The sequence below is a fragment of the Mirounga leonina genome, unplaced genomic scaffold, assembly GCF_011800145.1.
Source record: "Mirounga leonina isolate KUSES-001 unplaced genomic scaffold, KU_Mleo_1.0 Mir_82, whole genome shotgun sequence".
Taxonomy (NCBI): Eukaryota; Metazoa; Chordata; class Mammalia; order Carnivora; family Phocidae; genus Mirounga; species Mirounga leonina.
In genome coordinates this window covers 47,649,012-47,676,445 of record NW_023270825.1, presented here as the reverse complement: position 1 = coordinate 47,676,445, position 27,434 = coordinate 47,649,012, and the positions used below count along the sequence as shown (strand labels likewise).

The window sequence follows — 27,434 nt, the reverse complement described above, 5'->3', positions numbered from 1 at the left end:
ATAAATGTCATTGTCACTCACTTTCATGGTTTGTTGCTGTAGCTAACTCTGGTCCTGTTACAGTCCACCTGCTGAAATGAAGTTGGAGCAGGCTCTCAGATCATTTGCCCTATAACCCTTATGGGAGGCTTATGCCCAGAAACCAAGCCCTCTAAGAGATAGCATACCAGAATGTCTTCCTAAGAGAAACTATAATTATTTATGAAACTCCAATTTGATTTATTGCCCCCCCACCTCCCGCAAAGCATTGTGTGTTTATATGTTACATTATATATTCTGCTATGGAACAGAAACAATGTTCCCTGGTGCTCTGGGGTATGAAGATGACACTGAGCTCAACCAGATATTGCCACCATTACCAAATTGAAAGCCATTTTTGTAAGTGGGAAAGTGCTCCACTTTTTACCTAAAATATAAACCTCATTTTTATATTATACACAAATATAGTTTTTTCATTTTTTTAAAGATTGGCTTCTATTTAAAGCTATGATAGTTCATGTTTCACATACAAAACATTTACTTGAATCAGAGTTTTTATGAAACTAAAAATTATATTCACAACACCAAGGCTCATTAAAATATTTTAATATTAATTTACATTTTTCTTCTCTCAGAAGTACACAAAACTTTTAAATATCATATCAGTATTACACAACAAAACCCAATTGATATAAAGTGTTTTACAAATAGAATAACCTCCACATTCAAAACACTTTCAATAATTTTTTTCACTTGTATTTTTTGGGGGCATAATATAGACCCAAATGGAATAACGGTTGCTTTAATTAGAATAGTTATTTTTGTAATTTCAACCTTTCACAGCTTAGTATATATGCAATGTCGCTGTTCATGAAACAGAATTGTAAAATTTTCCATCTCTTAATAGTCTTGTAATGGAATAGAAAAATATCCTGTGTGTCACATTTCTTGGAGGAATCAGTTGTTACAAAGTACCATTAGGGCTGGTTTCTGAATGCTTTCAAAATGCTCATCCCAAGTGTCAAATAACTGCCTCGTCTATACCTGGGATGTGCTACTTCTTGAACACGAGCTGGTGATACAGCCTTTCAGATTAATGGTTGAGGTAGCTCAAACAATGTAATCACCGAGGCTTGAAGTGAAAAGGAAGAAAACAGAAGTTTTTCCTATCAGTCAAAATGCACATCCTTACTCATCTATCACACAGATTTGGAGAGATAAGAGGAAAGAATGAACAGTGGAAGATTAATCCTGAGAGAGCATATATATGAAGGAATGAATGAAAATGTCTCATCTAAATGATGGTTCTGTAATAAAAGTTTCTGCAATGAGTAGGCTGCCATAAATTCATTTATATTTCTATTTTCCAACTTTCTGAACTGCAAGAATCATTCCAACAGAGACCACACACGTATATACAGTATACAGTATTGGCACTGGGCCACAATTTAAAATACTCATGAAGTACACATGAATGTAAGGCACTTTTGCGGTTTACAAAAGTGAATGCCTCAAAGTTAGGTATTTCCCCCAAATGAAGAAATATCCTCATAAAAGTTCATAGGATCCCTGAAAACCAAGTAGGCATGAATAATTAGTGATCTTGGCCAACGTTTGAGAAACGTGGTGTGACTGAAAAACAGAGATATGGAGGTAAATAATTTTTAAAATTACAGAATTCTGTATACCAGTGTCAGGATTCTAAAACTGCTCTCATAAAAAACCTATCAGTTCTAAGTTTTTTTAGTTTCTTAACAACAAAAGACTATAAAGAGTAGGCAAGAACCACTCATGGTGTACTGCTTTAGTGGTAACCCCACACTAAGTCAGTTATAAAAAGACTGGGAATAATAAAGGCTTTATGTTTCTTTTGCGAAGTTATTTCTTACAAATATTATAGCTAATATAGGCTCTTATTCAAACTACTTAAAAATGTGAAATTTCATATATTTTCTTTAAATCAAGAATTTTAAATTCCCAAATACAAATACCGTTGCTCCAAATAATGTGAGTTTTCCTATGACTAATTAAAATTAAAAGGAGGTTTACAACCTACAATATACTATATTTTCTTATTTGGGAGAGAAAAAAAAAGGTGAGATATCATAAAGCCAAAAGGTTAAGGGAATAATCAATTTTCTGTGCCATCAGTTAAGGGAATAATCAATTTTTTGTGCATTCGTTCCCAGAAATTCTAGAAGAGCCAAATCTCTAGATCATGGTTGGTGAGGAGAGGTCAATAACAAAGTCAGGGATTCAGGACAGATATAACTGTACCTTGCTTCTTTATTCACAAGGTAAAAGAGCATGGACTTTAAAAAATTATTATTTCTATGTTACAGCATTCTAACAATTCGGTTGTTACCCAAACGAGATACCTAAAAATGAGATTTTCAAATCATTTTTCTTAAAGGATGCAATTAGTATATTCTTGTTGCTGAATGTGGAAATTAAAATGCATACCAGTCTCCTTACATTATTTACAATTTAAATCTTTGTTGTACTTCATCTGCAATCATTCCAGAAATTGCAAGAGAAGAAGTAGCAGCAGGGGAAGGTGCATTTCTCACATGAAGAATGCGATTTCCAATATCCCCAACTCCTCCATCAAATACAAAATCTTCTACCAGATTTCCATCCCTATCCAGGGCTTGGGCTCTTACTCCAGCTGGACCTCTGCAAAAGCAAGAGTGGAAGTCAACTGACTGGAAGAGGTAGGACACTTTACAAATCAGTGGTTTCAAAGTATTCTTAAATCAATAGTCTTTATTCTTCTAAATGCACAATTATGCAGAAACCCAATAGGTTTGTGTTTAGCCAAAGGCTATCAGTTTGTAGCCTGTCAAATATATCCTTAGCCTAGAGCATAATGCCTGCCACATAACAGTGTCAATAAATGCTACCAAAGAATACACAAATATTTACTTATAAATATTTGTTTTTTCCCAAAGTAGCAGATAAATCCACAATTAGAACAGATGACTTAATTTGGATTTATAAGATGAATTTATTATAAAATCAGTCAATGGGAATAAGTCTCTTCTAATACAAAGCAATAAAAATAGAAGTTATGTATGTCAGTTGCATTCCTAAATATCCACTATAGAATTCTATTTATTTTGCATTTTGTTTTGATTGTAAATTAAAATTGGAAAGCAATATCTGCAAATGGCAGCAAGTTATTTTTTGCAGTTTGTTTTTATTTTCAACAGTTTATCAGGATAACCTTCGATTAAACAGAGATGATAGGAAAAGCACAAAAATGAATTAACTTGGCAGCATGTTAATACGGTAAGAGCCTTTACGAATGAAAGTTCTGGCTTTTATAACACTTGAGTTCACAAATTATTTTTTTTTAAGATAATAGTTAAAATTCACAGATGAAATCTGAATAAAATATTTTTGAATCCAAAAGTACCTCCCTTATACAAGACCAAGCAAGGCTGTGTCATATATTGGATTTGTGTGCAATGCAGTGGCCGCAAACGCCCAGTTCCTAAGGGTGAGACATAGGGCAAGCCTGTCCACCATGGCGTTAACTGGCTGAAGTTTGCCCGAGGCCTTCCGTCTGTTGCAGAAGAGCGAGCTAGATGCCACTGTGCAGCTCTGAGAGTCCTGAATTCTTACTGGGTTGGCGAAGAGTCCATGTACAAATTCTTCGAGGTTATCCTCATCGATCCATTCCATAAAGCTATCAGAAGAAATCCTGACACCCAATGTATCACCAAACCACAAGCACAGGGAGACGTGAGGGCTGACACCTGCAGGCCTCAAGAGCCAAGAGCTGTGGCCTTAGAAAGGGTCCCAGGTTCCAGCACACTATGAGTGGTTCTTGCTGTGCGGCACAGAGAAGATGTGATACTCTCCAGCTCCACCATTACTGCTTATAATATTTGTAAAATTCTTACCTAATAAACAATTAGGACAGTCATGTCTGCTTAAACTGTTCTTTGTCTGTTAAAATTAGTTGTCTGCAGATTATTCCATGAATGCATTGTCAAAATTATGGAAGTTAAAGTGCAATAATGTTTGAAGACTATTAAGTGATAGTGTATTTTGTTTCTGATACACACTTTTGTCTTTGCTTTATCTTCTTAGGGAGTTTATATGCCAGTGTTTAAAATGCTCTTTGGTATAATAGGTGTAAAATAAATTCTGTTTAAGTGGAATGCAGAAGCTAGCCATGTCATTTGTTGGTGCATGTAATGATACCTACACTTCATTGGAATGATGTAATGCTCTGCTGGTTTACTCTCAAATGGCTGTTTTTAGAGGTTTGGTAAGAACAAGCTTTTTAAAACTTGGAAATGTGAAGAACATCCTAATCTTTTATCATGATCACATGCAGAATAATAAAGCTAACTAGGGCCCACATTTTGAGGTTGAATCCAATATTCTATTTATATAACTGCTGCTTCTAAAAGAATAGTTTAAAAGAATGCCACCATTTTTAGGAGAATTGAATAAAGCTGTTGTAACAGGGCTCTCTTACAAATGAAAATAAATCCTGCTTAACCTTAAAAAAAAAAAAAAAAAAATTACCTCCCTTGGAACTGTTCAGAAAACCGAGTTTGAAAACAGCTGCCTTACGGGTGCCCAGCTGGCTCAGCTGGTAAAGCAGGCAACTCTTGATCTGGAGGTTGTGAGTCCAAGCCCCACGTTGGGCACAGAGCTTACTTAAAATAATAATTAAAAAAAAAAAGAAAACAGCTGCCTCCAAACACACCATGAAGACTCAAGAAATCAGGCAACAATATTAAACATTTTTAGTGATTCTGGGCCAATGAAGATAAGTACTTGAGGAAGACAGAACACTGTAAGAGCAATGCCCCCTAATGATATTAAGATAATGATAACTAATAACTATTATTTACTAAGTGCTTTCTCTGTACTAGGAATTCTCTCTAATTCTCACAGCAACTATAAGAGACTGATACCATTTATATTTAACAGCAAAGAAACAGAGATTAAATAACTTGCCTGAAGTTACACAGCTCTAACTGTTCCTTTGTATAGAGGTAAATAAGAATTACAACAATAAAGTAATCCGCCCTAGAGAAGCCTGCAGGGAATCTGGGCAGGAGATTTTTGAGGTGTAATGATTTCCAAGGAAGAATCAGATACAACACTTAGAACACGAAAAGAACCAGACTGAAGCTGAAATTTCTTCGGGTGAGAATACAGATCAGCTGGTACACTATGTTATCAGCTGGCATGGGCTCCATTTCATACATTCTCATGAGATGAGCTTATCTCAGCTCATCAAAGAAGCATTTCTCCCCTCTTCCTGAACAAAGCTGCTGTTGCTCTTAAGAGCATCTCTAGGAGTTTGCTTGTCTGGCACCTTTTATTTGGCAGAAGGCCAGCATGTAGGGGACACACAGTGGCATGACCAGCCATTGATGTTGAGTGATCAAAATAAAACTTTCCTCTCTTACAGAGGCTTAGTTAGTTCATGCCCTTGACTTCCCCTTCTTAGCAAATGTAAGTCAATACTGATTAACAGCAATTACAAATATCTCTATACTTAATTTATTTCTTACAAACACCAATTATCTTCCCAGTGTCCCCTCCCGCCCAAGTGTTCAAAGTGTAATCCAAAGTGTAAAAAACAATATACAATATTGTTTTTCTAAGGACCTCACTTTAGCTCAAAGTAAAGCTAACTACTTAACATGAAATGTTTAAACTACAAAATTCTTCGTGTTCCCTCTTTAGCACTTAATGCAACTTCAGGGTTTTTCTTTGCATGATTATATATATAGGCATTCCCCCACAGAATACCTCATCTTGACATGAGCATTATAACTTGAAATTTCAGGTAAGATGAACCATAACTTTCTTAAGGGCCAACATCTTTTTTTTTTTTTTAGGATTTTATTTATTTATTTGGCAAAGAGAGAGAACACAAGTAGGCAGAGCAGTAGGCAGAGGGAGAGGAAGAAGCAGGCTCCCCACCAAGCAGGGAGCCCGACGTGGGGCTCGATCCCAGGACCTTGGGATCATGACCTGAGCCAAAGGCAGATGCTTAACAAACTGAGCCACCCAGGTGCCCCAAGGGCCAAAATCTTATACAACACCCCCATTTCACCCTCATGTCTAGATTTGTGCCTTAATCATAGTAAGTACTCAATAAGTCTAGAAACTTAATTTTTTGACTTCTAATGCTTTTTTTTTTTCTTTTAAGTAGGCCCTATAACCAGCGTGGAGCCCAATGTGGGTCCCAAACCCAGGACCTGAGCTGAGATCAAAAGTCGGATGCTTAAATAAGCCACCCAAGTGCCCCTTAACTTCTAATTCTTTAAAAATCTCTTTTAATAGCTGAAAGAACAAGCTAGCAAATTTAATATTTGTGAATTCAGCTACATTGACCTGTTTAGTGCTATTGTAGCTATATATTTATAGCTAAATTGAATGGGAATGTAAATTCTAAACCCTTATATATGTCTAGAAACAAAAGGTGACTATGTAACTAATGGCATTCCTTCATCTGAAGAGTGCTGTCTTTATTGCTTTATTGTTTTGTGGCAGGCATTATCCTGCGAGTTGGAAAAGAGCTATGAAAGTCTACAATTGACATCTTTGACCAGTTCCAAATAGGACAATTTAGTATTTGTAAAACTCACCATGGGATCTACTGTTAATCTAAAATAAAAATAGGAGTTCACATGAGCATATTGTATAGGGAAAGTAAACTAGTTCATCTTAATTTCCAAACATGAAGCAGGGGCATTTTTGTTACTAATCTTCACCCTAAAAGGATTGATAAGAGAACATGGTTTTTTTTTTTTTTTTTTTAAAGATTTTATTTATTTATTTGAGAGAGAGAATGAGAGAGAGAGAGCATGAGAGGGGGGAGGGTCAGAGGGAGAAGCAGACTCCCTGCCGAGCAGGGAGCCCGATGCGGGACTCGATCCCGGGACTCCAGGATCATGACCTGAGCCGAAGGCAGTTGCTTAACCAACTGAGCCACCCAGGCGCCCAAGAACATGGTTTTTTTATGCCCAGTTTTTGAATTTTGTTGAGAACCTGATTTGGGGATTAGAACTTTTTGAGCCTTTGTATGTATATATTTTCTGAGGGCTTGAATAACACAAGCATTCTGTAATGGGAGTTGTGGAGTCCTATACATATTTAATCAAGTGTTTTAATTGTGTTATTCAAATCTTCTAATATTTTACCTGCTTGATCTATCTTCTATCAACAGGTCTTAAAATCACCCACAACTGTAGATTTGTTGATTTCTACTTGCAGTTATGTCCATTTTTATTCTCTGTATTTCGTATCTGTTATTATAGGCAACAAGTTTATACTGACCTTCTTTATTGCTAGTAATTTTTGCCTTAAAGTGTATTTTATCTAAAATGACTAGTACTCATTCTTCTCCATCTTCTTCTTCTTTTAAGATTTTATTTATTGGGACGTCTGGGTGGCACAGTTGGTTAAACGTCTGCCTTCGGCTCAGGTCATGATCCCAGGGTCCTGGGATCGACCCTCATCTGGCTCCCTGCTCAGCGGACAGCCTGCTTCTCCCTCTGCCCGCTGCTCCCCCTGCTTGTACTGTCTCTCTCTGACAAGTAAATAAATCTTTTTTTAAAAAGATTTTATTTATTTATTTGAGAGGGAGAGAGAGAGAGAATATAAGCGGTGGGGGGTGGGGGGAGCAGAGGAAGAGGGAGAGAAAGAATCCCAAGCCAACTCCACACTGAGCATGGAGCCCAACGTGGGGCTGGGTCTCATGGCCCTGAGATCATGACTTGAGCCAAAACCAAGAGCTGGACACTCAATCAACTGAGCCACCCAGGTGCTCCTACCTCATCTTTCTTCTAATAAGCAATTTGCCTAGCACACAGATGAATTTTTTTAATCCAACATGACAATTTCTGTCTTAACTACTAAGCACACTTATATTTATTGTAATCACTGATATGTTTGATTTCTACCATATTATTTTATGCTATTTAACCTGATTTTTCTGGGTTTTTCTCACCTCCTTTCTTGACTTAATTGAGTTTTCTTTTTTTTTTTTTTTAAGATTAATTTATTTTAGAGAGCGAGTGTGAGTGTGCGCAGTGGGGAGGGGCAGAGGGACAGGGTAGAGAGAATCCCAAGCAGACTCTGCTCTGAGCATGGGGCCAGACCCAGGGTTTGATCTTACCACCCTCAGATCATGACCTGAGCCCAAAACAAGAGTCAGATGCTTAACCAACTGTACCATGAGTTTTTACATTCTTTTTTCCTCCTGTACTAATTTGGAAGTTATATAATCTATTTCCATTCTTGTATTTTGTTTTATTTATTCAGATGGGATTCACTGTACATCCTGTGAATTTTATGTCTTTTTTGTCAATTCTAGGAAATTCTTAAATACTCCTCTTCAAGGTATTGCCTCTTCTCAATTTCTCTGGAAATCCTATGAAATACATAGTCTGGAATCTTCTCATTTTCTTCTCCATGTCTTTTAGTTTCTACATCATGCACCTTTATCTTGCAATGTCATTCTCTAATTATTCAGATTTACCTTTCAACTTATTTATTTTCTCTTAAGGTAGGTCTAACCAACTATCTAACTTAGTCATTTGAGTTTTAAAATTTAAGAACTATATTCTTCACTTATAGAAATTCTAATTAGTTGGTTTCCAAATTTGCCCAGATTTTTGGGGGGAGGGAGTCTTATTCTTTTTCACGTTTTCAAGTTACTGGGTTATTTTATGGTTTCTAATATTACTATTATCCATTTAAATTCACTGGGTTACTTTATGGTCTAACATTACTATTAACCAAAGTTATTAGAGGTCTAATTCTGGTATTTATTCTATCTGCTTATTTCTCACTTACGGTGCTTTATAACTTTTGATGGCAAGGTCCTGTTGAGAACAGCAGGATTTTATCTAGGAGAATTCTATAGGGGTTGGGTTGAAGTTATGTCCCTCCATAAAGGTTTTACATTTGCTTCTATCTGGTGCTCCAGGGGTACTACCACCCTCAAAGAACTTTTGTTTTTAATGGAAATTTTTAAACACATATAAAAGTAAAATGAATGGCATAATGAACTGCAATCTATATATTACCTAACTTCAACAATAATCAACACACAGCTAATCTTGTTTCATCTACATCTCCACTCACTATCCACCTTTTTTCAGCTGAATTATTTTAAACGAAATACCAGATAGCATATCATTTCACTTCATTTCTTTTAAAAGGATTCTTAAAAATAATAATTCAAAACTAGTAACTGTTTTGTATCAACAATATTCAGTCTGTGGTCAAATTACCCTGTCTCTCTAATTTGTTTAAACTGAGAAAGGGAGAAATGGTTAGTTTGAAGAAGGATCCAAACAAGTCTAGACCTACTTTTTTTTTTTTTTTTTTTTAAGTAATCTCTACACCCAACGTGAGGTTGGAACTCATGACCGGACCAAGAGTCTCATGTTCTATAAACTGAACCAGCCAGGCACTCCTGGATCTACTTTTTAAGTTAATTTCTCAGCTTAAGGTTCCTAGATCAAGATGGTAGTATAAATTCAAACTCTAAGCACTTGTGAGGGCAGGCCCAAGCTTCTAGATTTTTAGGAGATTCCACCCACCGCCCCGCCACACACACACACTCCCCCTACCCCCAAGACCAGGACAGACAAAATTTTCCTTAACACTTCCTGGTGCCAAGAGGATTTTTTTTTTTTCTAGATTTTCTCTTCACTGAAGGTATAGCCCTTCAAGAGCCCCTGGCTTTACACAGGGGTCTCAGTTCCAAGTTTTTACCTATTATAGACAGGCCTCCTTCCCAGCATTTGAGCAGCAATTAAAATGTAAGTCCCTAATGTTGTATACCCTGCTTTACGTGGTGGATACATGAGCTTATACAACCACCAAAATCTACTGAGCACTTAAGATCTGCATATTTTATTGTATGTAAATCATGTATCAAATAAAAATAAAGATCAGTTATATTTGCATGAAAATCAGCAAATCTACCCCCCTCCTACCCAGAATATCAGTACCAATTCTTCTTAGTACACAGGTTTTCAATTTTCTCTTTGTTTTTGCTCCTGGGATGCTCCTTACTTTGTTGCATTCAAAACTATAATGTATTTCAAGGGATTTTTATGTTTTCTCCTGACTCTTGAGTATTTTGTAGTGCGAGGGTTGCCAAATTCTCTAGACTCATTGTTCTCAACCAAGGGAGATTTTACCCCCTAGAGGACATTTGGCAATGTTTGGAGACATTTTTGGTTGTAACTCGTATTATAGTGGGTAAAGTCCAGAGATGCTGCTAAACATTCCATAATGAACTGGACAGTCTCCCACAACAAAGAATTATTTGGACCAAAATTTCAATAGTGCCAAGACTGGGAAACCTTGATCTAGATCACCTTAATTGTAGGAATGTTTGGCTTTCACCTTTGCCTTTCACAATGACTTAGTATAGTCTTTAGCTATTACTCACCATGAAAACATCTTGCCTGAAAACTTACTCTAAAATTCCCCAAATAAGACTTTTTTTTAAATGAAATGTGGGAAAAAGAGGGGATCCTGGCATATGTGTCTTCATCTTTTCCACTCTTACAGTACTAACAGATAAAAACTGTTAAATTACCATGTCAAAATTAATCACAGAACAAATGAAAGGACTTCAGAGTTAAAATTAAGAACCTTAGAAATCATCACTTAACAATGAGAAATATATTTGACAGATTATACCTAGTACACGTATTTGACAGATTATAACTTTACATTCCAATCCAATGTTCGCCAGTAAATTATTGCCCCAAATGCTCTGGCTAAGCAGTAAGAAGTCAAGCTGGATGCCCTTCGGTGGCAATTTAAGGACACTATCTTAAGCTAAATATCCCACTAAAAGTGCAGCTTCAGTTCTCTTTGACTATCTAAAACTGCTTAATATGCTTCTGCCTCAATATTAATGATAGAGCATTTATGGTTTTACTACACTGAGGGACAAGACAGGCAGGACTTGAGCTTCAAAATGTGGGAAAGTCTAGTGATCTTATTTTATTATTATTATTTAATATTGCAGGCATATAAAGAGGTACAGAGAATAACATAATAAACACCTTTTTTTTTTTTTTTTACTAAACAGCTGAAGAAATAAAGCTCATAGATATGACAGAAGCCACCTATGTAACTCTGACCCCATCCCCTTCTCTCCCCAGAGGTGACCACTCTCCTGAATTAGGTGCTTATTACTCCCATGCTCGTTACTATTTTCACAGGACATATACAACCCATAAACTATATATGAAATGGTATCAAACATATTTTCTACAACTTCCCTTTTGCTACTGATAATTTCCTTCTTTTAATAGCTACAGGAATCAAGGGAAGGAGTATATGAAATTGCTGAATGTGTTCAGCTTCTGTCTCCAAAGAGAAACCCTCTGATTAGGTTGAATTTGTCCCTAAATATACCTGTCTACAGTGCTGTGTGCCCTTTTCTGCTACATGCTAATGAATCTGGAAAATTAAATTCACACCCTTACACCCAGAGACAGGAATACTCACCAAAACCCAGTTCTACCATATAGAATCCACTGGTCTAAGGAGTTTTCACTTCTATTAAAGTGTGGTAATAGAATATGGGTAGTGAATTCACTGCAACTGTTCATATACAGAATTCACTATGTCCACCTATTGTGGGCTCTTTGTTTTTTTAAAAATTTTACATAGGGGTGCCTAAGATGGTTAAGCGTCTGCCTATGGCTCAGGTCATGATCCCAGGGTCCTGGGATCGAGCCCCACATTGAGCTCCTGGCTCAGCGGGGAGCCTGCTTCTCCCTCTCCCTCTGCCTCTCTCCCTGCTCATACTCTATCTCTGTGTCTCAAATGAATAAATAAAATCTTTTTAAAAAATTTATCTGTTTATTTGAGAGAGACAGAGAGAGATTAAGAAAATGAGTGGGAGGAGGGGCACAGGGAGAAGAAGACTCCCTGTTGAGCAGGGAGCCCAGTGTGGGGCTCAGTCCCAGGACTCTGGGATCATGATCTGAGCCAAAGACAGATGCTTAACCGACTGAGCCACCCAGATGCCCCCACCTATTGTGTTTTTTAAGGAATATTAATAGCAATAACAGATACCAGATTTCACCAATCTATTTTCAGATATAAAACATAAGGAGTCTGCTAAGGCAGACCACTGAAAACACAGAAGCCTTTATTTATAGGTGAGTGAAAGAAAAGAAAGCCTAGATAATTTTATCCCTTCCATTTCAGGAGGTGAGTAGAAGGACTGAGAGAGATAAGAGTAAAAACATTAGCTGGGTTTTAATAGTTCTTCTAAGGATTCAAAGAGGCTGAGCTGAGAATGATACCTTACAGTCAGATTTAGACCATGACACTCAGTTCCCCTAAGGGAGACAGCTGACATGATTATTGCTCTCTTTCCAGGCAAGTTCAGCAGCTGTTACTGAGAAGACAGACACTCAGTACCCTAGAGATTCATGGAGGGATGGATTCACGGACAGAGAGTACTTCAAAGTACATTGCTGATTAGGCCTAACAATAGCTTGGTCAGGGAAAATTGTGAACACCCTAAAATATCACCAAAGAGAAAAAGAAAATAGGCTTGGGTGATATTTAGGACAATGTACAGCTCAAGTCCAGAGAGCCTTTTATCCTTGAGAAAAGTTATCCTTCCTTTTTAAGTTATCCTTCCTTGGCCTCACATCCCTGGAGCACCAGGACTCAGACTGACTGTTAATCACACTACTTCCCACTTCTGGCCTGCAGCTACAATCCCTGAGTGGAGTAGGACCCAAGAAAGAACAAAAGAGGAAGAAAGGAAGATGTCATGTATAGAAGTATGTCTAAAAGGTTGTAAAATGCAATCAAAACATAATGTTTTCTGTGTTTCTTACCTAGTTAACATGGTGATCGATGATGTTATACAGAATTAAAATCAAAAGGCTTTGCAATGACAATAGTGAGTAGCCAGGGAGATTAAAAAATTTCAGGCAAGATGTTTTTATCATGAGTGACAGCTAGACATGAAGGTGAAGGTGGCATCCCAATATAGCTGCAGTGGACATTTGAGTTTAATGCTGTAAGGTAGCCTAGAACATTATAAATGCACCTAGTTCGGGCACTAAGGGCCAGAATGCAGCAAGGCCTGATGCCAGAACTGCAAAGGGAACTCAACAGCTTGCTGGGAAAGAGAGGACACACAAAGATTCAGTGGGCACTCAGACTCTGCAAGTGTGCTTATAAATCACCAAGTCAGAACCACCTCCTAGGGTCACCTAGGTCATGACCATATTTGAAATCCTCATAGCTTTTCCTTACCTCAGTATATCACTGACAGTAATTTCAGGGATAAACTTTTGAAGGTGCTTCACTGTTGCACTGAGAAAACAGGCTTTATACATTTCGTTAACTCCGTAGGAAAAATTCTGGAACACCAATTTAATCAAGCCACTGAAAGCAAAAAAAAAAAAAATCTTTATGAGAGAAAGCAATTCTTTATTACTACAAAACATCTTTACAACTATGAGATTTGGGGGGGGTGGCATCACAGAAATATAGGCAAAATCAGAAAAAAAACCCCACATATTAAAAGAAAATCAACTTTTGGTCAATATAAGAAGGAAACTTCATCAAAGGAATGAATACCTTCCAAACTTAAATTCCCAGGGAATGCTGGTTTCAAATTGGAATTCTATAAAGCCTGCCAAAAGCAAGGTTTTCTAATGCAAATGTTACACGCTTTCAAAACCATACCTAAAAGGCATTAACAGACCTTTAAATCAGAGCCATTAAGCAAATGGGAGTATCTACTCCATTTTTCTTCAGTCAGCCAGAGGTAAGATACTCCAGATCCTCAAGTGAGACTCTACGGAGCCTGTGTGTACATATATATGCTTTTATAAGCACACATGCTAGGAAGCCCCATCCTAAAATTTCTGTTTCAGAATCAGTTAAGGGTGAAACTCGAGTACAGCTTGACAAGCTTTCTACTGATTTTGATGTGAAACCGTCTACAGCGCAACACTGTTAAAAGGACCAAACAAAATACCTCACTGAGTTATTCTTTACAATAATAAATAATCTGCCATCTAGGTTAACACAATTTATTGTTAGTTTTCCACGAAAGGAAACAACTTTGTTTATCAGCAATTTCTCCAGTGCTTTTCAAAATAATGGTGACTGGCTTGAAATGATCTTATCAGTGTAAGGCATCTACTAATTTTGAAAGAACTTTTTTTTTCCCAAACTCAACTAGATTAGCCAAACAAGATTTGGATTGTCAGATAAGTGTTTGGCTCTTGGTCTTGTTCTTTTTGACCAAGACACTACCCCGGCTCATCAGAATTTTCTTTTTTCTTTCTTTTTTTTTTTTTTAAGATTTAATTTATTTATTTGACAGAGAGATAGAGAGAGCCAGAGAGCACTAGCGGAGGGAATGGCAGAGGGAGAGGAAGAAGCACCCTCCCCAGTGAGCAGGGAACCCAATGCAGGCTCGATCCCAGCCCCTGGGATCATGACCTGAGCCAAAGGCAGACGTTAAACCATCTGAGAAACCTAGGCATCCTAGAATTTTCCTGAAGTAGTTAAAACATTATGTTTATTCCACAAAGCTCCTAATCTGGATTAATAAAAAAAAAAATCAATGTACCAATTACAAATATGAGGATTTACCCAATAAATAGAATATCAAGAAAGACAAAATTTCCCACATTAAAAATATAAGCATACAAAATCTTTTTTTTTTTTTTTACATAAATAAAGTTACCTCTTGATAATTACATCCATAACATCTCTGGCACTGAAGTCAAAGGGTTTGTAGCCCTCTCGTTTAAAGGCAAGAACCGCATTAGGCCCTAGCCAAATACTACCATCCATCCTCGGTGTGAAGTGAACCCCTAGGAAAGGAAACCGGCTATCTGGGACCTACGGATTTAACATGGCAGAGTTATCATTTCATATTGCATTCTATTATACATGCAAACACTCAACTAGTAATATAAAACACTTTCTTCCAATGCATTTAGGTTGCATTACTTTTGATCTGTTATGCAGATATTCCTTTCTATATTTACATGCTTCTGCCTAGAAATGCCACACAGGAAACAGTGATGCTATTGACACTAATATATATGTCCCATGTGTTCCTCTTTCTGGATTAAAAAAAAGAGAGAGAGAGAGAGAACTGTCCTAGTTCAGGTTATTCCCCACTCCCCAGCCCCACACCCAAAACTAGGAATGTCTGTGGCTGGCAAGTAAAATCAGCACTGCCAGGAAAAAACACTCATTTATAGTATAGGCTTTTAGAAAGTGGAAATGCATTAGGTTGAAGCAGATAAAATGTATGTTTTGGCACCATCAAAAACATTAAATAGCTGAATAGTAGCAATTTCATCTGGTTCAACCTAGTAGTTCCAGAAAGAAGACTAAATTCTTCATGTAAATGGCTCTGTCTATACCATGAAACTACAGAGTGGTCACATCCCCTTTTCTGCACCTATTGATCCTGAACTGAGATCTTTCTCAGCTGGGTATCTGGGCATGCTATAAGGGAAAGTTCTCTTATGTGCTCCTTCCACCAGAGAGGGGGAGGAATTGGGTTCTTCATAGTCCCTCCCATGGTACCCTCTGCTTTCTAGAGACATGCACTTGTAGGCACTTAATTACAATTTCATTACCATGATTTCAGAATAAAGATTTAGGGATTTAATGACAAGTGAAACAGGTGAAATGCTTGTCCAAAAAGCACTTCAAAATAGCTCTTAACTTCTGACCCAAGTAAAAGTTTTTGTTTCGTTCCCTTTTTGCCCACAGCCATCTGGAGAAGGGTGAGAAGGCAGAAGCATCATTACCTACCGGATAAATATTTCCTTTTACAAGATAGCATTTTTCTGGCTTCAAGAGCAGGTAATCTCCCCGGAATGGTACAATTTGAGGATCAGGATTACAGCCACTCAACTCTGAAATACGGTCCGAGTAAAGTCCTGCACATGTCACAACATACTGACACTGAACTTCCTCTCCCTAGTGCAAAAGAAAATAAACAGTAGCAAGTAGAGAGGAGAAAAATAGGTCAAGGGGGGAAAAGAGATGATAGAAAGGGTAGTAAGGGTACAGAAATGGACTTTTTTCTTTTTATTTCTTTTAAAAGAAGAAATTAAGTACAAGTATCAGCAAAATAAGTTCTTCAGCATTTAGGTAGCAGCTAGAAACTTACGGTATTAGCATGCAAGAAGATGTCACCTTAAATTTTGTACTTTAGAGGTACAATCATTGACGTTTCAAGGATACTTAAGTTAGACAAACACACACCCCTATTTTACTAAGAACTACCATGAAACTTAACTATTCGCTGTATTAAGAAGCAAACTTCATTTAAATGGATGGCTCCCACCAATATGGCCTCCTCTGTATTTCAGACAATTTCTGTCCTATCTATGAGTAACTACCCTGCTACTCTCAGGTTGCTTCCCACTCAATAATCTTGCTCAAATCCAACCCACCAACCAATTTCTCCTTCCTGATCAATATGTACTTTGTAAATTGAGGCTACTTTTGAAATCTCATCCTTTCTTTTTTTTTTTTTTTAAAGATTTTATTTATTTATTTGACAGAGAGAGACAAAGTGAGAGAGGGAACACAAGCAAGGGGGAGTGGGAGAGGGAGAAGCAGGCTTCCCGCGGAGCAGAGAGACCGATATGGGACTTTTGATCCCAGGACCCTGGGACCATGACCTGAGCCGAAGGCAGTTGCTTAACAACTGAGCCACCCAGGTGCCCTGAAATCTCATCCTTTCAATCCACACTTACTGAGAACACACACTATAGTTAAGGTTTGCTTTAATGATTAGCAGACTACTAATCTTAGGCTGCTATATTTTCCCATAAATTTTATTTTGTGATCATCTGCATATTTTTTGCTCTACCCTGCCAGCATTAGCCAATTTGTCACCCTATTTCCTAAATGATTTCATTTAACCCCGATTCCCTACCACATTCTAATTCCCATCTCTTTAATTCCTACAGATTAAATAAGAAAAATTTAATTAAAAATTAAAACTAGCGCCCCCCCCCTTGCTCCAGGTAATTTCCTGTCCCTAGACTTCTTTCTCATAAAACCTGTTTCTGAAGCCTCAGAGCTACCTGTCTTGACATTCTTTCTTTCCAGCCCTTACTGATTCAGCCTTATTCTATCTCTATATCTTATTTTGCCTTGCTACAAAGGTAAGCCTCTTTTCAAGTTATACAACTTACACTTCTGACAAAAGTCAGATTAAACTTTTTCATAGTGAATTCAAATCAGCTAAGCTAAACCATGATAGTTTTAAGATCCTTGAAGTAAAAGAGCTATGTCAACAACAAAAAAAAAGCCTTCTTCTAAATAGGTTAATAGCTTTCCAGTTCATCTAGAGGTATACCAAAAGTACTTGAAATATTTTTACATGAAATAAATCTACTAGTTCCTACTTGAAAGGTCAGCTATTCTTTTGTTCTTGGAACATAAAATGTAAATAAGACTTATGATAAATGCAAAAATAAGACAATTTGTAGAATGGTACCACCATGCAATAACCTAGAAATTCTCTTTTAAAAACTCAGGGAACAGTTCCAAAGAAAGAAATGACTAAAAACTTTCATAGATCCCTGAAATAATTTTATGCCAAACATGAAATAATAATTAAATTCAGTAATACATTAATTTCACATCCAAAATCAAAATTTAGGCAAACACTGAATGATGCACTTGTTCAAACAAAAATTTCTTTAAAAAAATAAACTATGCATCTCTCTTGCTATTTCAGAAGTGAAAAAGACTTTTCCCCCATATATAACATATAAATCTTTAGTTTGCAAATCCTCTCCCCCAAAATTTATTTATTTATTTATTTTTTAAGAGAGGGAGGAGGGGGAGGGGCAGAGGGAAATGAAGAGGGAGAATCTTAAGCAGGCTCCGTGCCCAGCATGGAACCTGACACAGGGCTCGATCTCACAACCTTGAGATCATGACCTGAGCTAATATCAAAAGTTGGACATTTAACCGACTGAGCCACCCAGGCGCCCCCCCCAAATTTATTCTTAATTTAACCTCTTTTAACCTCTCATAAAAGCACAGACATTCAACTTGATAAGCTGACTCAAAATTTTTAATTATTAAAAAAATGTTTGGGCGCCTGGGTGGCTCAGATAAGTGTCTGCCTTCCGCTCAAGTCATGATCCCAGGGTCCTGGGATCAAGTCCCACATTGGGCTCCCTGCTCAGTGGGGAGTCTGTTTCTCCCTCTGCTTGTCACTCCCCCCTGTTCATGATCTCTCTCTCTCTCACACTCTCTCAAATAAATAAAATCTTTTTAAAAAGTAAATAAAAATAAAAATGTTTAATTATATTTATACTAAAGGTAAATGCCAAAATAAAAGGCAACAGCTATAGCAACTGTGGGTGAAATACATATTCACTGGTATCCCAGAGGCCCCTGCATATCTTCTTTCACATGATGCCATACTCTAGTGAAAATGGCCCTTCCCCTGAGGGCGGGAGCAGAAATAGACTTTTAATCCTTCTTTGAATGGAGATCCTGGATGCTCTGTCAGTCACTTGGGCCACATGACCCAGTAGATCTGATGGTAATCAGGGTGTCTGTGGCAGACAGCGATGTTTTATGGAGACTTTGGTAGGTCCCTATAGGCAAATCACAACGCAGAACTTTAGGATTTTGGAGGAAAGTTATACCATCTGCAGATAACTGTTTTCCTTTTGAGAAAGTGCTTCTGGCTTTGACTCAACACTTGACCACAGATCACTAAGTTACCATGTGAACTATACATTATTAACTGTATGTTGTCTGACTCACCAAGCCACAAAATTGGGTGTGTACAGCAGTACTCTGTCATCAAGGGGTAGCAGAATATACAAGATCAGGGAGGTACAGGTCCTGCAGGCATACATAAGTTACAGAGGCAGGTGGCTCAAATTCCTATGGCCCCTAGTCCTGCTAAATTACCTCCTCCTTTTCAAGTTGCCCTTGTGGCCCTATGGGAAGGTCTCCATGATCAGTTGACCAAGGAAGGAAAAACACAGGCCTGGTTTACACATGGTTCTACATAACATTCTCACACTTGAAACTGAACAGCTACAAACCAGAGCCCCACTCAGGAGTGACCCTGAAGGACTGTGGTACAGGGAAATCTTCCTAGTGGGCAGAACTTTGAACACCATACCTGTTGTTTACCTCACCTAGAAGGAAACATGGATAGAAGTACAGATCTATACTGCTTCATGTGCAATAACTAATGCTATGGCTGGTTGGTTAGGAAAAGGAGCTCTGGAAAAAAGGTATGCAAATGGACCTCTCCAAACAGGCTCAGTGAGTAAAGATATTTGAGTTCCATGTGAATGCTCACTCAGAGTAACCATGGCAGATGAAGATTTTGATAATCAGTAGACAGGATGACCTGATCTATGTATGTTAATTAGTCTCTTTCCCCAGGCACCCCTGTCCTTACTCAATGGCTCCCTGAACTAAATGGTTAGAGCAACAAGGATGGGGGTAATGCATGCGTTCAGCAACATGGACTTACTCCCCAAGGCTGATCTGCCTATAGCCACTGCTGAATGCTCAATCTGCCAACAGCAGAAATCAACAGAGCTACTGATATGGTCCCTGGCCCACTTCAATCAAAAAAAAGAAAAAAGAAAAAAGAAAGAAAGAAAAACCAGCATTTAGTCCTCACTGAAATAGATACTTGCTCTGGATATAGATCTGTCTTCCCTGCTTACAATGCTTCTGAGGAAACCACCATCTGTGAACCTACAGGATGTCTTATTCACCATTATGGTATTTTGCCCAGAAGCATTACTTCTGATCAGTGAGCTTATTTTACAACAAATGAAGTATAACAATAAGTTCATTCTTGTGGAATTCACTGATCTGACCATTTTCTCCATCGTCCTGAAGCTGCTAGGTGACAGAAAGTAGAACGGGTTTTTGAAGATTCAAAACAGAACTAGCTGGCTGGCAACACCTTGCAGGGCTGGGGCAATGTCTTTCAGGATGCTCTATATGATTAATATATGGTGTTGCTTCACCCAGGGCCAGGATTCACAGGTTTAGAAATCAAGAGGTAGAAATGGGAGAAATGGGAGTAGCTCCTTACTACTACAATAATTCACTAGTGAAATTTTTGCTTTCTATCCCCACAATTTTGGGCTCTGATGTTTAGAAGTCTTGATTCCCAAGGGAGAAATGCTTTATTAGAGAATAAAAAATGGTTCCATTATCCTCTAAGTTGATACTGCCATACCGGACCACTTTGGGTTCCTTGTATCAGCGAATCAACAGGCAGAAAGGATTACTGTACTGAAGGGGGAAACTGGAAATGAGTCTCAAGGAGAATTAGAGTTGCTACCACACAGAGAGTGCTAGGGATGATAAAGAGAAATATGTCCCGAATATAGATCTCCTGGGGGTCTCTCTTAGTATTTCTACATACTGATATAAAAGTTAATGGAAACCACCACAACCCAAAATAGGCAGGGCTACTAAAGGCACAGACACTTCAGGAATGAAAGTTTGAGTTCCCCCACCAAACCGGAACATGACTGGCTGAGATGCTTGCCAAGGGCAAAGGAGCTATGAAATATGTAGTAGAAGGAGGAAATTATAAATATCAGCCATAACCATGTGATCATTGAGGGAAATGAAGAATGTAGTGGTTATGAGTATTTCTTCCTGACTTTGAAATAAATATATTTGACTATATATTACCCAATTCTTTCTTTATCCTCATTGTTACGGATTGAATTGTGTCCGTAATTCCACAAGTGCATATGTTGAAGTCCCCGCTCTTAAGGTGACCATATTTGGAGATAGAGCCTTTGGGGAGGTAGTTAAGATTATATGAGGTCGCTTAATCTGTCTGGTATGACTGGTGTGCTTATAAGAGTAAGATAATTGGGGCGCCTGGGTGGCTCAGTCGTTAAGCGTCTGCCTTCGGCTCAGGTCATGATCCCAGGGTCCTGGGATCGAGCCCCGCATCGGGCTCCCTGCTCCATGGGAAGCCTGCTTCTCCCTCTCCCACTTCCCCTGCTTGTGTTCCCTCTCTTGCTGTGTCTCTGTCAAATAAATAAATAAAATCTTAAAAAAAAAAAAAAAAGATAATAGAGACTGCTCTCTCTGCATATGTGAACGCACAGAGAAGAGAATACTTGAGGACACAGCAAGAAGGCGGCCATCTACAAGCCAAGAAGAGAGATCTCACCAGAAACCAAGTCTGATGGCACCTTGTTCTTAAGACTTCGAGCTTCCAGAACTGTGAGAAAATAATTTCTGCTCTCTAAGCCACCCAGTCTGTGGTATATGGTAAACAAGAAGATTGATACACCCATCCCTACCATTTCTCCATTATCTAACACGAGGCTTCTCCATCTCAGTGCCACTGACATTTGGGGCCAGATACCTCTTTGTTGTGGGGGCCTATCCCTCACATCCAGCATCCCTGGCCTCTACCCACTAAATGACAGTAGCGCTGACCCCCTCTATCAATTGTGACAACCAAAAATGTCTCCAGACATTGCTGAATATCTCCTGGGTGGCAAAATCACCTCCAGTTGAGAGCTTTTGATCTAATATATTTAAGTAGTGGGTAACCTTACATCTCAGTATTTAAGTTAAAGGATCTCGAAGAGGGAATGTGACTCAGCTAAAAAGAAATGAAAATCAGCCAAAGATAGATTGAGTGGACTTCGTATCTTTTTTGGAGAGTTAGCATGTCTTCAGTTGTATAAAAGATAGCTGCATCATGTTAGGTGGAATCATAATTTTTGCTACTGTCTGTATTTGGTAGTTAAATGTGGTCATAAGTAAATGGATGCCAAGTTGAAAAGGGATGGACTGCGGGTGTTTAACCTTGTCAATTTGGTTAAGCTGGGAACTATAACAGATAGAATTCCCCTTCCTTATAATGGTTTCAACTTAAAGTTGACCAAAACAGGAATTGCATATGATCTGGCAGGCAAAAGTAAAGCAGCAGCCATTATTCTCTGAAGGTCATTCCAGTCCAGGGTGGTGACAAAAACCCACTGCTAAGTGAATTACAGCTCCATATCTAGCTCTGCTTCCCAACTATTGATCCTACTGACCAAGTGCTGCCCTCTCCCACTATTTGCGTGAGAGGCAAGAGGTCCCCCAGAATGTTTCATGAGCTTCCCATTTGCAGTCCCACTTTAGCAGTTGGACACACTTGGCTTCGCAGACTGGCTGGAGATGCCTATGATCTACCAACGCCCCTTCTGAACCTGTGCTTCCCCAGATCCCTTCACAATTGTGTAAGACCTAATTCCTGTAATAAATCCTACAACCTCATTAATGACTCTACTCACGTGACTGAACTCTGATCAGAGAATATACAGCAAATGCAATGCTTCTGTGCCATTCAATAGCTCTTGTTTTAGACTACACGGAGATGAAGGAAAGCAGTTCATTTCCCTCTGAGCAATCTGCCCTCCACCAAAGTCCTCTAACTGGGAGAGAGTTAATAAGTTAATGCAGCTAAGTAGGCAGAGCAATAAAATATTTATCAGTTTTGCCTTAAATACACCAAGCACTTATAATCATATTCTTTGCTGGAACAATCACTTTGTGAAGATATTTTCGGTTGAAACCCTTCTTAAAAAGCAAGCTTTTAAACTGCTCTCAAAGAATTTCTCTCAGAGTAACTTCTACATTAGGCAAAATTCATCCAAGGACACAGAAAAGAGCCCTGTGATTAATTCAACTTTTTAAGGGAGGAGAGGGAATGAAAGTAGATAAAGTAGATGCAAGTAGTGTTAAGAATCTTTACCTTTGTATTCCTTATAACGATTGGATATTTCATCCCTGAAAAAAAAAAGAAAGAATTAGTGAAAGATTTATTTTTAGTAAAAGAGGGCCTACATTTTTGAAATATTATACTAGTAACAAATTTAAACAATTTTCTTATCTTGTAACCATGAGTGCCTCCCACTTTTCATTCTAAAGCTTTTTATGAAGTAACAAGATTAAACTAGTTCATATTTGATAATATATAAAACTCTGGCCTCTTTTTAAACTTGTTTTAATTCATTTAGTCTATGCTTACAGGCCACTCCCCACCTCAGATCCAAAATAGGCAGTCCCAGCTTTTCTCTGAACTATAACCCTAGAAACCAAGCTGTAAAATAGACAGATCATCATTAATCAATTAGCAATAATCACACCTGAGATAAGCCTCATTGGCTACAATACTGCCACTGTGCAACGCTAATCATCATTAATTAGTATGTATTTTCACAAAGGACTAATGAGTGCTTTTCATCTAAGTGCTGTAGGCTGAGTCTTTGCAGATCCTAGGCTGCATAGAGAAGCAAGAGTTATCACAATACAAAAAGTTCCAATAATAAACTATTTATAAAATTAGTTCCCAATCAGGCACATGGGATCTCAAAGTCTTAAAAAGCATATGTACATCAGGTAAAGAATATGATCTGCTTGGATCATAAATTTGATTTTATGCTACCTACCTATACCAATCTTAATTACTTAACAATTTTGCTCATCATATTAGTATTTAGAAGGACACTGGGAGAATGATTCAAATGGCCCAAATCTCCTTAAAAACCAGTGAAGGGGGGCACGTGGGTGGCTCAGTCGTTAAGCGTGTGCCTTCGGCTCAGGTCATGATCCCAGGGTCCTGGGATCAAGCCCCGCATCGGGCTCCCTGCTCGGTGGGAAGCCTGCTTCTCCCTCTCCCACTCCCCCTGCTTGTGTTCCCTCTCTGGCTGTGTCTCTCTCTGTCAAATAAATAAATAAAATCTTAAAATAAATAAAAAAAATAAAAACCATTCAAGGAAGAAATGAACACTATACTTTTTCTCCTTCAAATTTCCCAATAGCAAAAATGCCAAAAAAATTCAAGGTTACAAACCAATTCATTTGATTTAAAAAAAAAAAATTATCCACAAAACGAAGCAAAACAAAACAAACTCTAAGTAGTCTACAATGGTGGGGCGCAGGGAGAGTTCAAAATGGCTGAGTCATACCCTGTCTCCTGACAGTCTGATTCATTAAGACTGGGTGATGCTAAAATCTGCATTTTTTTTAAAGATTTTATTTTTAAGTAATCTCTACACCCCACATGGGGCTCAAACCCACAACCCCGAGATCAAGAGTCGCATGCTCTTCTAAGCCAGCCAGGCGCCCTGAAATCTGCATTTTTAATAAGCATTCCCAAGGGATTCTGACTATATATCTACAAAATAAGTAAGTGTGTGGAGGCTAGTGTTTCATTAACAGTCTTGGCAGGTCAGGTTTTAGCACCAGTCAGTAATGTCCAATCAGTGCCAAGTTCTATCAGCTCAAGACTCACCAGAAGCCCCAGTTCTCCCACATCCAATCTCACATTCATCCCTTTTGCACCTGCATCCAGCTCTGCACCCTACTTTAGCCTAGCTCCTGGTGGCCCTCCTGCCAGTACCACCCCACCCAAAAATAATTGGTTTAGAAGTCAATACAGTGGGCTGCCTAGGTGGCTCAGTCAGTTGAGTGTCTGCTTTGGGCTCAGGTCAGATCCCAGGGCCCTGGGATTGAGCCCCGCATTGGGTTCCTTGCTCCACGGGAAGCCTGCTTCTCCCTCTCCCTCTGCCTCCAGCACCCTCTGCTTGTGCTCTCTCTCTCTGTCAAATAAATAAATAAAATCTAAAACAAAAAACAAAAAAGAAGTCAATACAAGTATTCAAAAGAAAAGACAAGGATGGCTTACCATCTTTACTTCCTGACGGACTTTCTTTAGCCATTTCAAGATCTTTTACTTCAAAATTGGTCAAGACAAAGCCACCTGCTTCTTGGAAATCCCGGGCAAATGACAAAGCCACCTGCCGATAGTCCACAATGCCGGTGTATGGGCAATCAATAGCCATTAGACCCTGGGATAGGATTATGAAACAGTCAAGATCATACAACTAAAAATAATCGAGGATAGGTTGTTCAATAAATTTTATTTGGGGCTGAATTTTTTTACTGTTAATTTTAATGGATTTCATACATTATCATTTCTTGGCAAAAATTCAGTGCCTAAATCTGATGTTGAATAATATGTCTAACAAATAAAAGAAATAATACTAGCTAAATAAGAAAATCTCTTGTACTCAGGAAATAATTCTCCTCTGCAGGGGAGTTAATTTTGCTGGGTTCTTCTGGCTGCTACAATGAGTTTTTCAGTTTTATTCATCCCTCACCATACCTGATTCTGATTCAAATCTGATTCTGAGTCAAATTCTGTATCACCAAATGATTGTTTTTTTTTTTTTTTAAGATTTTATTTATTTATTTGACAGAAAGAGACACAGCGAGAGAAGGAACAGAAGCAGGGGGAGTGGGAGAGGGAGAAGCAGGCTTCCCACTGAGCAGGGAGCCCGATGCGGGGCTTGATCCCAGGACCCTGGGATCATGACCTGAGCCGAAGGCAGACACTTAATGACTGAACCACCCACGTGCTCCAAATGATTGTTTTAAATAAACTCCACTGAGATTTTCCCAGTAGTGTATCATATGTCATGCACACTCAGTGAGGACTCAGAGTTGTTGTAGCTATTTACAATGTTTGCAGAGTGTTGATTTGATTTGCTTCAGGACTACAAATATTGAATGGAGATTTTATGTGGTTAACTCCAACTTTCTCTTCAGGTAACACAGAAATTAATAGCCTGAGTTTTTTGTTGTTGTTGTGTTGCTGTTGTTGTTTTGTGGGTTTTTTTGTTTTTGTTTTGCCACTCAAGACATGCTCAAACTCCACAGATGAATGATCTATAATCATACTTATTTAATTTTTTGGAATAAATGTTGAATGTGCATTGGCTTTTCTAATTCTTAAGAATAGAATATCACACGCCAAGTATTGCCTAGATTTTGGTGAATCCTTGGAAACAGCAACATTTTCTGTTCCCTTACTATGTATATGAGTATATCAGTTCTCCTAATCAGTTTTCCCTAAGAGGGTGGTAGCCTGGGTCCCCAGGACAACTAATGCCCAGAAGCTGTGTGTAACTGGTAAATGCTGCCATCCTCTCGTCTGACCAGCATGGAACTGGTATTGTTGCAGTTTTACAATAATATCTGATAGTATTATTTTAAATATCTCATTCTTGTAGTCAGCCCCACCCCTACTCCAATACATTTACCTGCTTAACTTCTAAAAGCTTTTGACTTTGCCACCCATCCCTGATCACTAATTCCAAATGGCCAGATCACACTAGGGGTAAAGGCTCACAAAACACGCAATAGTCTCTTGTCACAAATTGAAAGCAACATTTGATAAACTTGATTCTTGCTTCCAGAATATGAGATCATTTGCCAAACACAGAAATCATTCCTTCTGTCTTGATGTAGTAGATACACATTTAAGATTTTTACATTCGATCTTGTATTGCCTGACCACCTCCAAATTCACAAGTCAGTGGTCATAATTCAACTTCAAACTATAAATAGTATTTGGGGTACAATAACCTTGGAAACTAACAGGATAATACCAAGAGCTTAGTCACAAAAACTTCTCACCTCACATAAAACTACATGGCAAATAAAAGAGGGATAAAAACAGGCTATAAAAGTGCTTCATATCAATAGTTTTTTGGAATCCCAGTATCTTCCTTATTCATCTTATTTTTCCTATTACCCAGCACAATTCCTGACACACAGAAGGCACTCAAACTTCTCCTGAATGAATGAACTTCTGAGGGCTGTCTTTAAACACACTAGATCTCTCTCCGCTCTAGGCCTTCCCTTAAAGGTCTCCCTTCTTTCTTTCTCCTTCTAGTCTTGGTTTTGTTCCTCCTCATGAGATGCTGGTGTGCCCCACTATACGTATAGGTTGGGGGAAGGTGGAGTGAGTCACTGTGGCTAAGCAATTCAACGCTCGGGGCCCAGGATGGGGCTGGTAGACAGGCGGGCTCTTAGCCAGGAGGCTGGGCATGCACTGAACAGGTGAGCAGGTCAGAGCTTGAAATCTGAGGCTACTGCAGGTCAGGTGGCTGGAAAAGAACTAGGCAAGCAGGACACAAGAGTCTGGGAGTTGGAAGTCAGTCAGGAGGAGAGAGGAACAGATGAACGTGTGGTTGACCAACAGTGTTAAAGAAAAGGCAAAAAGTTCATGAAAGCTAAAGTCAGAGTGCACAGTCAGGATCTGCCCAGAGAGAGAACTGTCGAGAGCTATCCTCCAAAGACAAAGTTTATGAAAATTTCCAAGATGCTTCCCTTGGGGCTATTTAATCTGCTCCTTAAAGACATCTGGTCCAAAAAGCCCTTTAGAGCTGCCCTGATAAACTTTTTCTTTCTGGAGAGGCTTGAGAAAACAGAAACGAACCCATACTATAGAAATTTTGCCCCTACTCCTGGTAATAGCAGTAGGGTTGAAAGACCAGGAAGGGTTCACTCAGAGACCTTTATGAAATAACCAGACATTTTCCACTACA

The 27,434-nt window shown here is 38.5% G+C and overlaps 1 protein-coding gene across 1 annotated transcript in view; it reads right to left on the bottom strand.

Moving 5' to 3' along the window:
- Positions 1-568: 568 nt before the first annotated feature.
- L2HGDH (L-2-hydroxyglutarate dehydrogenase) overlaps positions 569-27,434 on the bottom strand; it is a 44,067-nt gene continuing 17,201 nt past the window's right edge. Inside the window, exons 5-10 of the mRNA XM_034993313.1 lie at positions 24,728-24,890; positions 22,793-22,827; positions 15,814-15,981; positions 14,726-14,883; positions 13,279-13,410; positions 569-2,655 (exon numbers count right to left, since the gene is read on the bottom strand). Coding sequence (XP_034849204.1) covers positions 2,460-2,655; positions 13,279-13,410; positions 14,726-14,883; positions 15,814-15,981; positions 22,793-22,827; positions 24,728-24,890 — 852 coding nt within the window. The 3' untranslated portion in view covers positions 569-2,459. The remainder of the gene's footprint in view (positions 2,656-13,278; positions 13,411-14,725; positions 14,884-15,813; positions 15,982-22,792; positions 22,828-24,727; positions 24,891-27,434) is intronic.